Here is a 14,462-nt window from a genome sequence, read left to right as displayed (position 1 = left end):
ACCAGGGCGAGAGACAATCCGGAATTTGATGAATGCGCCTTTCCGTCAAAATAAAAGCACGAAGCTAATAAAATGCCTGAGTCTCCCTCTACCATTAATGACTTATTAAATTTTTGATGTTTAAAAGTTGAAAAAAGTCTTAGTTTTTGTTTTTTGGACAAATTTTAAATGAGACGTAGAATAAAGTGATTTGGATCAAATATGTTTAAAGATCAGATTTGTTTTTTGTTTTTCTTTTCTGATGGAAGCGTTCATCACACATGATGCGTCCAAGGACCGTCAGCAATTTCCAACAATAATTTCTGATTTTAAAGTTTCTGGCTGATAGGTGATGTGATTTTATGTGATTGTCTTTTAACAATCAGAATGTTTTATTTAATATTCGGCTGTAAAATCAATACAAAATTCAACCATTTAAATCTGTAAGCCCCGTCCCTTGGCCAACATTAAAAAAAACACAAGTCCCTCCTCGGTCCTTAAAAATAATTTGACACGTCTCCCCCTCATAAGTAATGAACAGTCCCTTAAAACAGAGGAACAGGTGAACCTTCAGGTGAACACCTGTCTTCAACAATTAAATAAATTAAAACCATCTGTGGTGTTTTTTTAATGATCTCTACTGTCTGAGGTGAGTTTGTGTCGTACAGACGAGATGACAAGTTTCTTAATAAACTTTATTTTCAGTGATTCCAGCATTTTACATCTTCAGACAAACAGTTTCCTTCACACATCACGATTCACACCGAGAGGAGCCGCAGCCCCGAGTAAAGTCTGACAGGACGGCCAAACATACAGACACAAGTACGTTCAGAATAAAATCCAGTAACTGCAATCTGTCCCCGCAACCTGATTGGTCCAGAAAGTAAACTGCGCCGACCTCTCAGTGTGAATTAAAACAAAAATCACAATAAATGACAACGACACGTACGGAGGTCCATGTCAGCCAGAAACAAACGATCATCACAGTTAGGGAGCGGTCACAAGTTTGACCTCTATTTTTGGTCTTTCCCAACGAATCATCGTTTGTCTCCGGTGGACACTGTCCTCCGACAACAACACTTGTCTCCTTAGGTGAAGACACAACCGTTTTCAAGTTGTTTTAAAGTGAAACCAGCAGAGTGTCGACACTGGCCTCCAGTCAGTAGGACATCAGGACGTTTGTCAGCCACAGTAAGGCAACAGGTGGTGCGTTTAAGGCCCACAGAAAACCTGGAAAAATGGCTCTTTAAAAAAAAGGATCATTTCATTGATGAACTTTAAACTGGATTCAACAAGTTAAAAAGAAAACTGTGAGAGAATTTATTTTGTATTCAAAATCAAAAATCTCAACAACAAATTTATTGTGAAATTTTTGAAAATCATTTTCTGTACGTAACTTTTTAAAAATGTGATTCTGTAAATATAAACTGATCAACTCAACGAGCCGCTCGATGTTTACTGGAGATTTTTTTTTTTCATTTTAACTGCAACAAAAATCAAACAGAGTTAGTTTCATAATAATGTGATTTAAATCAAAAAATCTAAATTAAAACTTCTGTAAAGCATCTAGTCGCTAATAAATTATACTCTAAATAAAAGTTTAAACACTGTTTAAAGAGACGTGGCTCGTCTAACGAGCTGCAAACTACAGAGTAAATGATAGGGAGACACATTTGTGTCAATATTGTTTGTGTGATCAAAGATCCATGCGTTTATGTGAAGCAAAAACAAGATTTGTAAAACTTACCAAACTATTTCACAAATAAAAAACAAAATCTCAAAAAAAAAAAAAACTGTGAATACATTTAATTAATTCACAAATGAATGAAAATCATTAGTGAATATTTTTAATGACGTTCACACAGATTTCTGTGAATCCAGTTTTTATTTGTGAATCAATTTCTGCACACTTTTGGGGGAAATTTATTTGTGTATTTGCAGATGTGAAAATATTTTGAGGGGGTTTAGAAATCTTTTTTTGGTATTTGCTAAAGTTGTTTTACATTTACAGATTACACATTGACACACGGCACATCAATCTGCTGACAGAAATAATACTGACATGAATCTGTCTCCATACAGTGTACACGGAAGCTACGTATGCTAACACTTTGGCTAATAGCAGCTAGCGCTAACCTTCCAGTTGTCATGGCATTAAAAAGGAAATAAAAGAAAGTGATTTGGCCAATCAGAACCTTCTGAGGTGATCTGAGCTGTGATTGGTCGCCAGCACACAGTTCACAGAAAAAACAAAAAACAAACAAAAAAAAAAACAATTTTCATAATTATGACAAAAACAGAAACGAAAAACAAGTGTTTGTCATTTTCTGTGAAACAAGGATTTACTTGGCTAACTACAAACGTTAGTGTGCATGTTAACCTACAACAGGGTGTTACTATGGTTATCGAGTAACATTTGTAATTTAGTGTCTGTGCTAACTCAATTAGCCGCTAACATTCTGGGGTTTGTAGTTCCAGGTTGGCTAGCATGCTAACATGGATCGACAATGTTTGTTAGCGTTTTATTGATTGTGATCAGCAATAAATCAAACCTCCCGATCAGATGCTAACTGCTGCACTCGTTAATGGCAGTGCTCTGTGATGTCGACAACCACTGCCTTTCGCCAGCTGAACAGGAAGTAGCCCATGCCAGCGCCGGCTGCCACAGCAATGCAGAGGTAAGCGTTGTAGGTCATGAAGACGAGCATCAGGAAGTAGCTGACGACCACCTGAACGATGTGCAACAGGGTCTGCAGGAAGTGGCCGGGGCTTAGCATCCGCTGCCTGACAGGACGAGATGAGGGGTTAGCTTTACTGTTAGCATTAGCACTAGAGAATTTAATTATAGATGTGTAGCATTAGCACCATTAACAACTGCTATCAGTGTTAGCATTAGCATCACTGTTCTACATAAAGAATTTTTATACAGAGGGGTAGCATTAGCACCATTAGCCAGTGCCAGTATGGATGCACTGCAGTACATTTAAATATTAGCATTAAAGCTATCAACACAAACACAGTGCAGTATTACATTAAACTAACTTGCTAGCTAGGTTCAGCATTCGTAGCAGTGTTTGCGTTAGTTTTCTTGTTTGCCAGTGTTAGCAACATATTTACTGTTACAAACAGTTAGCTCTGTCACTTCCAGTGTTAATACCAAACCTTCATATTTCTCCATCTTAAAACACGACGTAGCTCTACACCACCGGTATCTTCAACCTATCATTTTTACGTTAGCAGTGTTGTTGTTAGCACCAGTGCTAATGAGGAAAATTAAATGCACTGAGCAGAGTTAGCATTACTGTTAACTGTTCTTCAATGGTGTTTTCAATCTTAAGTTAAATTTAATATTAGCGTTAGCTTAGCATTAGCCTCAGGGTTAGAATGTTTCACCAGGTTGCCACACACTTTCAGTGTGAACTTAAAGAGAAACGTTCCACTGACATCACAGTGATCATCGTCAGTGAAACGCTCCAATCAGAATCCTCTGATGCTCATTAATTATGCATCATCAGAATTAATCAATTATCAGTTTGATCTGATCAGAGCATCTCAAACAGAGCAGGGAAAGAACCAGGACCAGGACCAGGTCCAAGACCAGAACCAGAACCAGGACCAAGACCAAGACCTGAACCAGGACCAGGACCAGGACCACAACCAAGACCAGGACCAGAACTCTACTGTTACCTGGGAGAGAGTCCTGTGAGGCAGGACTTTGGTCGAACAGGAAGCTCCGCCCCCTCAGTCATTGAGCTGACAGTAAACACAACATTTACATGACTGATGATCACATGACAGTGATGTCACTATCATGTCATCACTTCCTGTTGTGAATGCATTGTTTTAAGCTTTAGCGTTAGCCACCTACCCGACTGTCTTGTGTGTCTCCATCAGCACCGTCCCATCAGCCCCTGGGAGTGGCATAGAGTTGTAGCGGACGTTGACCTGACTGCGACGCAGCAGCGCCTCACGACCTATCTTCAACCCCTCGTACAGGACGGCCAATAGGAAGACTCCGATACACGCCCCGACCATCTCTGATTGGACGAGAGGAGGAGAGGGGAGGGGTTAATGTTGACAAACAGAGAGCTGGTGTGAAATGTAAATAAAAATATAGAAATACAAGTACAGAAAGTAGAAAAATATAAATAAAAAAGACATAAATATAAAAAGTATGAAAAAAATTAAATATTTAATTGAAATAAAATTTGAATATAAAAAGAATGAAAATCTACATATTCAATAGAAAAAAATCTTCAAATAAAAAGTATAAAAATGCATATATTTAATATAAAATATAAAAATTAAAACGTAAATATTCAATAGAAATAAAACCAAAATTAACAAAAAAAACTATAATGTAAATATTCAATTGAAATAAAATCTGAATATAAAGTATAAAAAAAGTTTATATTCAGTAGGAAAAAAAGCTAAATACAGAAAATATACAAATTTTAATATTTAATATAAAAAATATAAAAAAAATGTAAATACTAAATTGAAAAACAATCTTAATATAAAAAGTATGAAAATCTATATATTCAATAGAAGAAAATGCATATAAAAATGTAAATATTCAATAGAAGAAAAATCTTAATAGAGAAAGAATAAAAATGTGAATATTCAATAAAAATCTAAATAGAGAAAGTATAGAAATGGTCATATTTAATAGAAAAACATAAAAATTAAAACGTAAATTTTTAATTGAAATAAAATCATATAAAAAAAATGTACAGTACAGGCCAAAAGTTTGGACACACCTTCTCATTCAATGCGTTTTCTTTATTTTCATGACTATTTACATTGTAGATTCTCACTGACGGCATCAAAACTATGAATGAACACATGTGGAGTTATGTACTTAACAAAAAAAGGTGAAATAACTGAAAACATGTTTTATATTCTAGTTTCTTCAAAATAGCCACCCTTTGCTCTGATTACTGCTTTGCACACTCTTGGCATTCTCTCCATGAGCTTCAAGAGGTAGTCACCTGAAATGGTTTCCAACAGTCTTGAAGGAGTTCCCAGAGGTGTTTAGCACTTGTTGGCCCCTTTGCCTTCACTCTGCGGTCCAGCTCACCCCAAACCATCTGGATTGGGTTCAGGTCCGGTGACTGTGGAGGCCAGGTCATCTGCCGCAGCACTCCATCACTCTCCTTCTTGGTCAAATAGCCCTTACACAGCCTGGAGGTGTGTTTGGGGTCATTGTCCTGTTGAAAAATAAATGATGGTCCAACTAAACGCAAACCGGATGGGATGGCATGTCGCTGCAGGATGCTGTGGTAGCCATGCTGGTTCAGTGTGCCTTCAATTTTGAATAAATCCCCAACAGTGTCACCAGCAAAACACCCCCACACCATCACACCTCCTCCTCCATGCTTCACAGTGGGAACCAGGCATGTGGAATCCATCCGTTCACCTTTTCTGCGTCTCACAAAGACACGGCGGTTGGAACCAAAGATCTCAAATTTGGACTCATCAGACCAAAGCACAGATTTCCACTGGTCTAATGTCCATTCCTTGTGTTTCTTGGCCCAAACAAATCTCTTCTGCTTGTTGCCTCTCCTTAGCAGTGGTTTCCTAGCAGCTATTTGACCATGAAGGCCTGATTGGCGCAGTCTCCTCTTAACAGTTGTTCTAGAGATGGGTCTGCTGCTAGAACTCTGTGTGGCATTCATCTGGTCTCTGATCTGAGCTGCTGTTAACTTGCCATTTCTGAGGCTGGTGACTCGGATGAACTTATCCTCAGAAGCAGAGGTGACTCTTGGTCTTCCTTTCCTGGGTCGGTCCTCATGTGTGCCAGTTTGGTTGTAGCGCTTGATGGTTTTTGCGACTCCACTTGGGGACACATTTAAAGTTTTTGCAATTTTCCGGACTGACTGACCTTCATTTCTTAAAGTAATGATGGCCACTGGTTTTTCTTTAGTTAGCTGATTGGTTCTTGCCATAATATGAATTTTAACAGTTGTCCAATAGGGCTGTCGGCTGTGTATTAACCTGACTTCTGCACAACACAACTGATGGTCCCAACCCCATTGATAAAGCAAGAAATTCCACTAATTAACCCTGATAAGGCACACCTGTGAAGTGGAAACCATTTCAGGTGACTACCTCTTGAAGCTCATGGAGAGAATGCCAAGAGTGTGCAAAGCAGTAATCAGAGCAAAGGGTGGCTATTTTGAAGAAACTAGAATATAAAACATGTTTTCAGTTATTTCACCTTTTTTTGTTAAGTACATAACTCCACATGTGTTCATTCATAGTTTTGATGCCTTCAGTGAGAATCTACAATGTAAATAGTCATGAAAATAAAGAAAACACATTGAATGAGAAGGTGTGTCCAAACTTTTGGCCTGTACTGTATATATTCAGTAGAAAAAATCTAAATATGGAAAGTATAAAAATGTAAATATTTAATAGAAAAAAAACCTTTAAATATAAACATTATAAAAAATGTAAATAAACAATGGAGAAAAAAATTAATAAATATATCAGTACCTCCAGGTGAGTTGATGAGCAGGCCGGTGAACAGCAGCTCCACGTTCTTGTAGCCAAAGTAGAAGGTCATCGCCTTGGCAACAACAACCAGGACATTAGCATGTTAGCGCCACACAATATGTGGACGTCACACTAGCACGCTAACATCATGATGCTACTGTTTCTTACCATCCCCCCGTGTCCTCCATGGCCCCCATTGTGCCCTCCTCCGCCTCCTCCTCCGTGGTCATGTCCTCCTGTGGTGGGCGGGGCCGTGGTGGGATGATGATGGTGGGAGTGGTCCATGGCGCTGTGGTCCATGCTGCAGAGGATCTAAACAACACACAAGATATATCAGGTTTTGGAACTACAGTTCCCATGATGCTTTGGGGGGTAGGCAGGGGAAGTGCTGCAGGGTAGTTAAGGCGTAATTCTGGCGAGATCCTACGTTTGCACCACAAGGTCCTGACGTGATGATGATGATGATGATGATGATGATGATGATGATGATAATGGTGGTGGTGACGTGACGGTGACAGACGCTCTGCTGTGTTCTAATTATTATGGTTTTTAATTTGGGACCTATTTAAACAGGAAGAAGCAAACAGCCGTCTCCTTCATAAAGGCTTAAAGTGACGCATCATTGAGGGGGCGGGGCCTCTTTGAGTGACAGGCTTTCTGCTGACAGTGTCCCCGTCAGCCCCACCCTCTCACCCAAAAATGGTCACGTCTGGCTCCAAAAATCGTCCGTCATCTATATGGTGATTGATTTGTAGAATTTAACTCCTCCTCTCAGGAGATCTGTTAAAAACTGTTTTTATCAGCTGACACTTTAGCGCCTGCCAGTCTCTGCTCTGATCCACCGCCACACACACACACACACACAGCCTGACTAATCTCACTGTAACTGGTGTCAAAGTTCAAACAGAAGAACAGTTAACCTTCAGGTGAACACCTGTCTTCATCAGACAGGTGTTCACCTGTCACCCAGGTTTGGCTCCTCCCCCTCCTCCTCCTCCCCATCACATGTGAACACATGAACACACCGTCTTACCTCAGAGACGCTTCTTCACTCAAGGTGCTGCTGATTCCGCCAGAGACACAGACTGACTGAACACTGAGGACAAGGACGACAACTGTAACCACGGTTACCATGGTAACAGCCTGACATCACTGAGCAGATGCCCTGCTCTAATCTGATTGGCTCCAGGGCCCCGAGGCTACAGGGCCAGAACGAGCCAATGGGAGCGCTCTGAGGTGATTAGATCAGAGCCACATTAACGTTAACAGGAAGGTCAGTGGTCGCTGTCGGCAACATTGACTTCCTGTTTTGTGCTGGGACGAGTCAGCATCAGTATAAAAGTCTCTCACCCTCTGCTCTGCAGTGACCAATCAGGGCACACTTTACATCCATGTGTGTCCAGACAGGGACGCTTTACACGCAACATCCGACCAATCAGCACAGTCTCACTTCACCCCTCCTCGCTCCTCAGATATAACCTCAGAACATGACAATGTCACGATGATGCTGACCTTTGACCTTCTGACCTACATTATTTTATCCTGTTACACATTTGTGTCACATTTGGTCAGAATAAACATATCAAATCTTCAGTTATAGTCGAAAACATGTTTACTGAGGTCACACTGACATCTGACCTTTGACCCCTGTCTGTGTTCCCATAGGCTGTTTTTAACATGTGGTGTTGATGAGAATGACACAATGGAACACCTGATGTGTGCAGTGGCAGCTGTGTGGCAACATGAGGGGTCCACGTGTCACACAGAGGCTGTGACAGCGTGGAGGAGAGTCATGTGATCAGACTGACCTGTGGACCTGCAGGAGGCCACGAGCCTCATGTTGGGAAACACTGTGATAAACCAGATAACAGTGTGACCTCTGAACGCCTCACAGCCTCAGAGGGTGCCGCACTGACTTCCTGTTGTCTTCATGTGTCCTGTGTGGAGACTAATGGCGTCCACACACAGGCTCTGTACCGCCGTCTGCACCGAGCTGTCTCCACGGTAACGTGAGGTGATGAACGAAGGTCCAACCCATGTCCCAGCATGTCCCACACGTGTCCCAGCATGTTCCATGCGTGTCCCACGCGTGTCCCACACATGTCCCAGCATGTTCCACACATGTCCCACCATGTCCCACACATGTCCCAGCATCTTCCACACATGTCCCACACATGTCCCAGCATCTTCCACACATGTCCCACACATGTCCCAACATGTCCCACACGTGTCCCAGCATGTTCCATACGTGTCCCACACGTGTCCCAGCATGTTCCACGCATGTCCCAGCATGTCCCACGTGTCCCGCGCATGTCCCACACGTGTCCCATGCATGTCCCACGCATGTCCCACACATGTTCCAAGCATGTCCCAGCATGTCCCACACATGTCCAACGCATGTTCCACACATGTTCCACACATGTCCCACACATGTTCCACGCATGTCCCAGCATGTCCCACACATGTCCCACGCATGTTCCACGCATGTCCCAGCATGTCCCACACATGTCCCACACATGTTCCACGCATGTTCCACACATGTTCCACGCATGTCCCACACATGTCCCACACATGTCCCAGCATGTCCCACACATGTCCCACACATGTTCCACGCATGTCCCAGCATGTCCCACACGTCTCACACATGTCCCACGCATGTCCCACACATGTTCCACGCATGTTCCACACATGTTCCACGCATGTCCCAGCATGTCCCACACGTCTCACACATGTCCCACGCATGTCCCACACATGTTCCATGCATGTTCCACACATGTTCCACACATGTCCCAGCATGTCCCACACGTCTCACACATGTCCCACGCATGTCCCACACATGTTCCACACATGTTCCACACATGTTCCACGCATGTCCCAGCATGTCCCACACGTCTCACACATGTCCCACGCATGTCCCACACATGTTCCATGCATGTTCCACACATGTTCCACGCATGTCCCAGCATGTCCCACACGTCTCACACATGTCCCACGCATGTCCCACACATGTTCCATGCATGTTCCACACATGTTCCACGCATGTCCCAGCATGTCCCACACGTCTCACACATGTCCCACACATGTCCCACACATGTTCCACGCATGTTCCACACATGTTCCACGCATGTCCCAGCATGTCCCACACATGTCCCACGCATGTTCCACACATGTTCCATGCATGTCCCAGCATGTCCCACACGTCTCACACATGTCCCACGCATGTCCCACACATGTTCCAAGCATGTCCCAGCATGTCCCACACATGTCCAACGCATGTTCCACACATGTTCCACGCATGTCCCACACATGTCCCACACATGTCCCACACATGTTCCACGCATGTCCCAGCATGTCCCACACATGTCCCACGCATGTTCCACGCATGTCCCAGCATGTCCCACACATGTCCCACACATGTTCCACGCATGTTCCACACATGTTCCACGCATGTCCCACACATGTCCCACACATGTCCCACACATGTCCCAGCATGTCCCACACATGTCCCACACATGTTCCACGCATGTCCCAGCATGTCCCACACGTCTCACACATGTCCCACGCATGTCTCACACATGTCCCATGCATGTTCCACACATGTTCCACGCATGTCCCAGCATGTCCCACACATGTCCCACGCATGTTCCACACATGTTCCATGCATGTCCCAGCATGTCCCACACGTCTCACACATGTCCCACACGTCTCACACATGTCCCACGCATGTCCCACACATGTCCCATGCATGTTCCACACATGTTCCACGCATGTCCCAGCATGTCCCACACATGTCCCACGCATGTTCCACACATGTTCCATGCATGTCCCAGCATGTCCCACACGTCTCACACATGTCCCACGCATGTCCCACACATGTTCCATGCATGTTCCACACATGTTCCACGCATGTCCCAGCATGTCCCACACGTCTCACACATGTCCCACGCATGTCCCACACATGTTCCACGCATGTTCCACACATGTTCCACGCATGTTCCACACATGTTCCACGCATGTCCCAGCATGTCCCACACGTCTCACACATGTCCCACGCATGTCCCACACATGTTCCATGCATGTTCCACACATGTTCCACGCATGTCCCAGCATGTCCCACACGTCTCACACATGTCCCACGCATGTCCCACACATGTTCCATGCATGTTCCACACATGTTCCACGCATGTCCCAGCATGTCCCACACATGTCCCACGCATGTTCCACACATGTTCCATGCATGTCCCAGCATGTCCCACACGTCTCACACATGTCCCACGCATGTCCCACACATGTTCCATGCATGTTCCACACATGTTCCACACATGTTTCTCTTTATAAATCACAATCAACTTGAAATGTGGCGGGTGAGCGAGGGTCTGGCCCCGCCCACATGTGCCTAGAAGTGTCCAGTGAAGCAGAGCACAGCTGACAGGAAGCAAAGGAACAAACCAACTTGACACAGTGAAGCTGAAGTTGTTGTAGAGATGTTTGTTGGACTCAGTGTAATCTCTCGAGAAGAGATTCTGCAATTTACATCGTAGAGGAAGAAGTAAAGGAAAGAAAAAAAAGTTTTTATTTCTTTTTTTTTTATCACGGATGGATTTCCAGGTTGGACTCAGTGTGTGTCACAAGTCAAGAAGAACAGGTGTCACATATGAATCTCTCTCTCTCTCTCTATGTTGTTGCCAAAGCATTTTACAGAATATTTACATACAAACTTACAATATTACAGTTCAATACAATATAATTTATACAACTGGATGTAAATGCATGTTAGGATGTTATAGTGAGTGAGTCCCTCAGGTTGTGGCAGGCAGATACATGTTTAGCTGAAGACAGAGGAGCTGCTGTCCCTTCACCCAGCACAACTGACACTTCCTCCTCTGGTGTTCACATATGAAAGGCTGTTATGTTATTAACTATTTCCCAAAGTGCAAGTTTCTTATTGAAGAAAACGTGTCGCAGTAGAGGAGGAAGTGCATCTCTGTCTCTGTGTCTCTGTCTCTGTCTCTGTGTCTCTGTCTCTGTCTCTGTGTGTCTCTGTCTCTGTCTCTGTGTTTCTGTCTGTGTGTGTCTGTCTGTGTGTCTCTGTGTGTCTCTGTCTCTGTCTCTGTGTTTCTGTCTGTGTGTGTCTGTCTGTGTGTCTCTGTCTCTGTCTCTGTGTTTCTGTCTGTGTGTGTCTGTCTGTGTGTCTCTGTGTGTCTCTGTCTCTGTCTGTGTGTCTCTGTCTCTGTCTGTGTGTCTCTGTCTCTGTCTGTGTGTCTCTGTGTGTCTCTGTCTCTGTCTCTGTCTGTGTGTCTCTGTCTCTGTCTGTGTGTCTCTGTCTCTGTCTGTGTGTCTCTGTCTCTGTCTGTGTGTCTCTGTGTGTCTCTGTCTCTGTCTCTGTCTGTGTGTCTCTGTCTCTGTCTGTGTGTCTCTGTCTCTGTCTGTGTCTCTGTCTGTGTGTCTGTCTGTGTGTGTGTCTCTGTCTCTGTCTGTGTGTCTCTGTCTCTGTCTGTGTGTCTCTGTCTGTGTGTGTCTGTCTGTGTGTCTCTGTCTGTGTGTGTCTCTGTGTGTCTCTGTGTGTCTCTGTCTCTGTCTGTGTGTCTCTGTCTCTGTCTGTGTCTCTGTCTGTGTGTCTGTCTGTCTGTGTGTCTCTGTCTCTGTCTGTGTGTCTCTGTCTCTGTCTGTCTGTCTGTCTGTGTGTCTCTGTCTCTGTCTGTGTGTCTCTGTCTCTGTCTGTGTGTCTCTGTCTGTGTGTCTGTCTGTGTGTCTCTGTGTGTCTCTGTCTGTGTGTGTCTCTGTGTGTCTCTGTCTGTGTGTGTCTGTCTGTGTGTCTCTGTGTGTCTCTGTCTCTGTCTGTGTGTCTCTGTCTCTGTCTCTGTCTGTGTGTCTCTGTCTCTGTCTGTGTCTCTGTCTGTGTGTCTGTCTGTGTGTCTCTGTCTGTGTCTCTGTCTGTGTGTCTCTGTCTCTGTCTGTGTGTCTCTGTCTGTGTCTCTGTCTGTGTGTCTCTGTCTGTGTCTCTGTCTGTGTGTCTGTCTGTGTGTGTCTCTGTCTCTGTCTCTGTGTCTCTGTCTCTCTGTCTGTCTGTGTGTCTCTGTCTCTGTGTCTCTGTCTGTGTGTGTCTGTCTGTGTGTCTCTGTGTGTCTCTGTCTCTGTCTGTGTGTCTCTGTCTCTGTGTCTCTGTCTCTGTCTCTGTCTGTGTGTCTCTGTCTCTGTCTGTGTGTCTCTGTGTCTCTGTCTCTGTCTCTGTCTGTGTGTCTCTGTCTCTGTCTGTGTGTCTCTGTCTCTGTGTCTCTGTCTCTGTCTCTGTCTGTGTGTCTCTGTCTCTGTCTGTGTGTCTCTGTCTCTGTGTCTCTGTCTCTGTCTCTGTCTGTGTGTCTCTGTCTCTGTCTGTGTGTCTCTGTCTCTGTGTCTCTGTCTCTGTCTCTGTCTGTGTGTCTCTGTCTCTGTCTGTGTGTCTCTGTCTCTGTCTGTGTCTCTGTCTGTGTGTCTGTCTGTGTGTGTCTCTGTCTCTGTCTGTGTGTCTCTGTCTCTGTCTGTGTGTCTCTGTCTGTGTGTGTCTGTCTGTGTGTCTCTGTGTGTCTCTGTCTCTGTCTGTGTGTCTCTGTCTCTGTCTGTGTGTCTCTGTCTCTGTGTGTCTCTGTATGAAGGCTCCTATTGTGTCTCACACCTGCTGGTAAAACAAACCTGTGTTTTTATTGGACATGTTGTCTCACACTGTCTTCACTGTTGTCATCCTCAGTCTCAGTTCACAACATGATGCCAGCTCTCACACCTGACCGGACCTGTTTCTGCTGCCGGGCTCGTGCACGTGGCACTTTAGCTCCTCAGCCGCCATGCCAACGCACGAGCATCCGGTCACTATAAAATTCCTTCCGAACCAGATCCCATTTAAAATCCTCCCAGTTTGTCCCAGTGCAGCTCGCGGAGAAGGCGGCGGAGATGAATGTCGGTCAGGTCACACCAGGTGAGGGTTTGTGGGAATGGGGACTCGACAGGTGAACTCAGGACGAGCCGAATTCACTACAGGACCCGCCTCGTCCTGAAACTGCCACAGGTTCGAACCTCGCAGGCGCGTGTTCTTTGTTACGCGCTTTAAAGTCTTAAACCGTGACACTTCTCTAAGGAGTTTCGTACGGTGGCAAACAGTGTGCTAGTGTGTATCAGCAGAGGTCACACACACACACACACACACACACACACACACACACACACACACATATTAATAAACAGAAACAGATCGCGAGCTCACCTGGAAGTCTTCCGGTTATTCTTCTACTTCTTCTTCTCCGTTTCGGCTCCGAAACACGAAACTTAAAACCCGCGAAAAAATAAAACAACAGAAATCCAGAAGGAAGAAGGTCCGTCCACCGTCCGACTCTCAGCTCTGACACCACTTCCGTGTCCCTGCGTCATGACGTCTTTACGATGCATACAGGGGCTGGGCTAAGAGACGGGTAAAAATCAATTTGGACCAATCGGAAGGCGAGTTCTGCGGTGAGGGGCGGGGCTTTGCTGGAGCCACGTAAGCGGTGTCGGTGTGATGTTACTGAGCAGAGAGCATGTGATCTATGGATTACAGTGATCTGTGGACTACAATGATGTATGGACTACAATGATCTATGGACTAAAATAATATAATAATATAATTACTGGATTGAAGGTGTGATAACTTCAGTGTATCTACTAACAATGAACTTAATGTAATAATCACATGATGTCATCAGTGCCACTGGCTGTACGTGGTGACATCATCAAGATGCACTTAAAGACGCTGCACATTTTACAAACATACTTTCATCTATCTTCAAATAAATCTACAATCAGCATTTAGCAGGGTCCAAACAGGCTGTTAGCATTTATTCACATTTGATAAAAATCAATAAAATGTTGGAAAATATCCCAAAAAAGTTCATAAAATATCAGAAAAATATTATCGAAAGTCCAAAAAATGTTGATAGAATGTCCAGAAAAATGTTAATAAAATGTTTAAAAATATATTA

The 14,462-nt window shown here is 44.2% G+C and overlaps 1 protein-coding gene across 2 annotated transcripts; it reads right to left on the bottom strand.

The window, feature by feature from the left end:
- Window positions 1-660: 660 nt before the first annotated feature.
- Window positions 661-13,870, bottom strand: slc31a1 (solute carrier family 31 member 1). Of its 2 annotated transcripts, XM_078162339.1 has the most exons (6): window positions 13,712-13,870; window positions 6,646-6,789; window positions 6,478-6,550; window positions 3,848-4,016; window positions 3,667-3,732; window positions 661-2,763 (listed from the first exon to the last, which is right to left on the bottom strand). In XM_078162339.1, the coding sequence occupies exons 2-6, from the start codon at window positions 6,775-6,777 to the stop codon at window positions 2,562-2,564; spliced, it is 642 nt and encodes a 213-aa protein (XP_078018465.1). In that variant the 5' UTR covers window positions 6,778-6,789; window positions 13,712-13,870; the 3' UTR covers window positions 661-2,561. The 2 variants fall into 2 exon arrangements, with proteins under 2 accessions (XP_078018465.1, XP_033503582.1); XM_033647691.2 differs by lacking the exon at window positions 3,667-3,732.
- Between the last annotated feature and the right edge of the window lie 592 nt (window positions 13,871-14,462).

This window comes from Epinephelus lanceolatus, chromosome 19 (genome assembly GCF_041903045.1).
Source record: "Epinephelus lanceolatus isolate andai-2023 chromosome 19, ASM4190304v1, whole genome shotgun sequence".
NCBI classification, from domain to species: domain Eukaryota; kingdom Metazoa; phylum Chordata; class Actinopteri; order Perciformes; family Serranidae; genus Epinephelus; species Epinephelus lanceolatus.
Note: the sequence above shows the minus strand (reverse complement) of the source record. Positions and strands in the feature narration are given on the sequence as shown.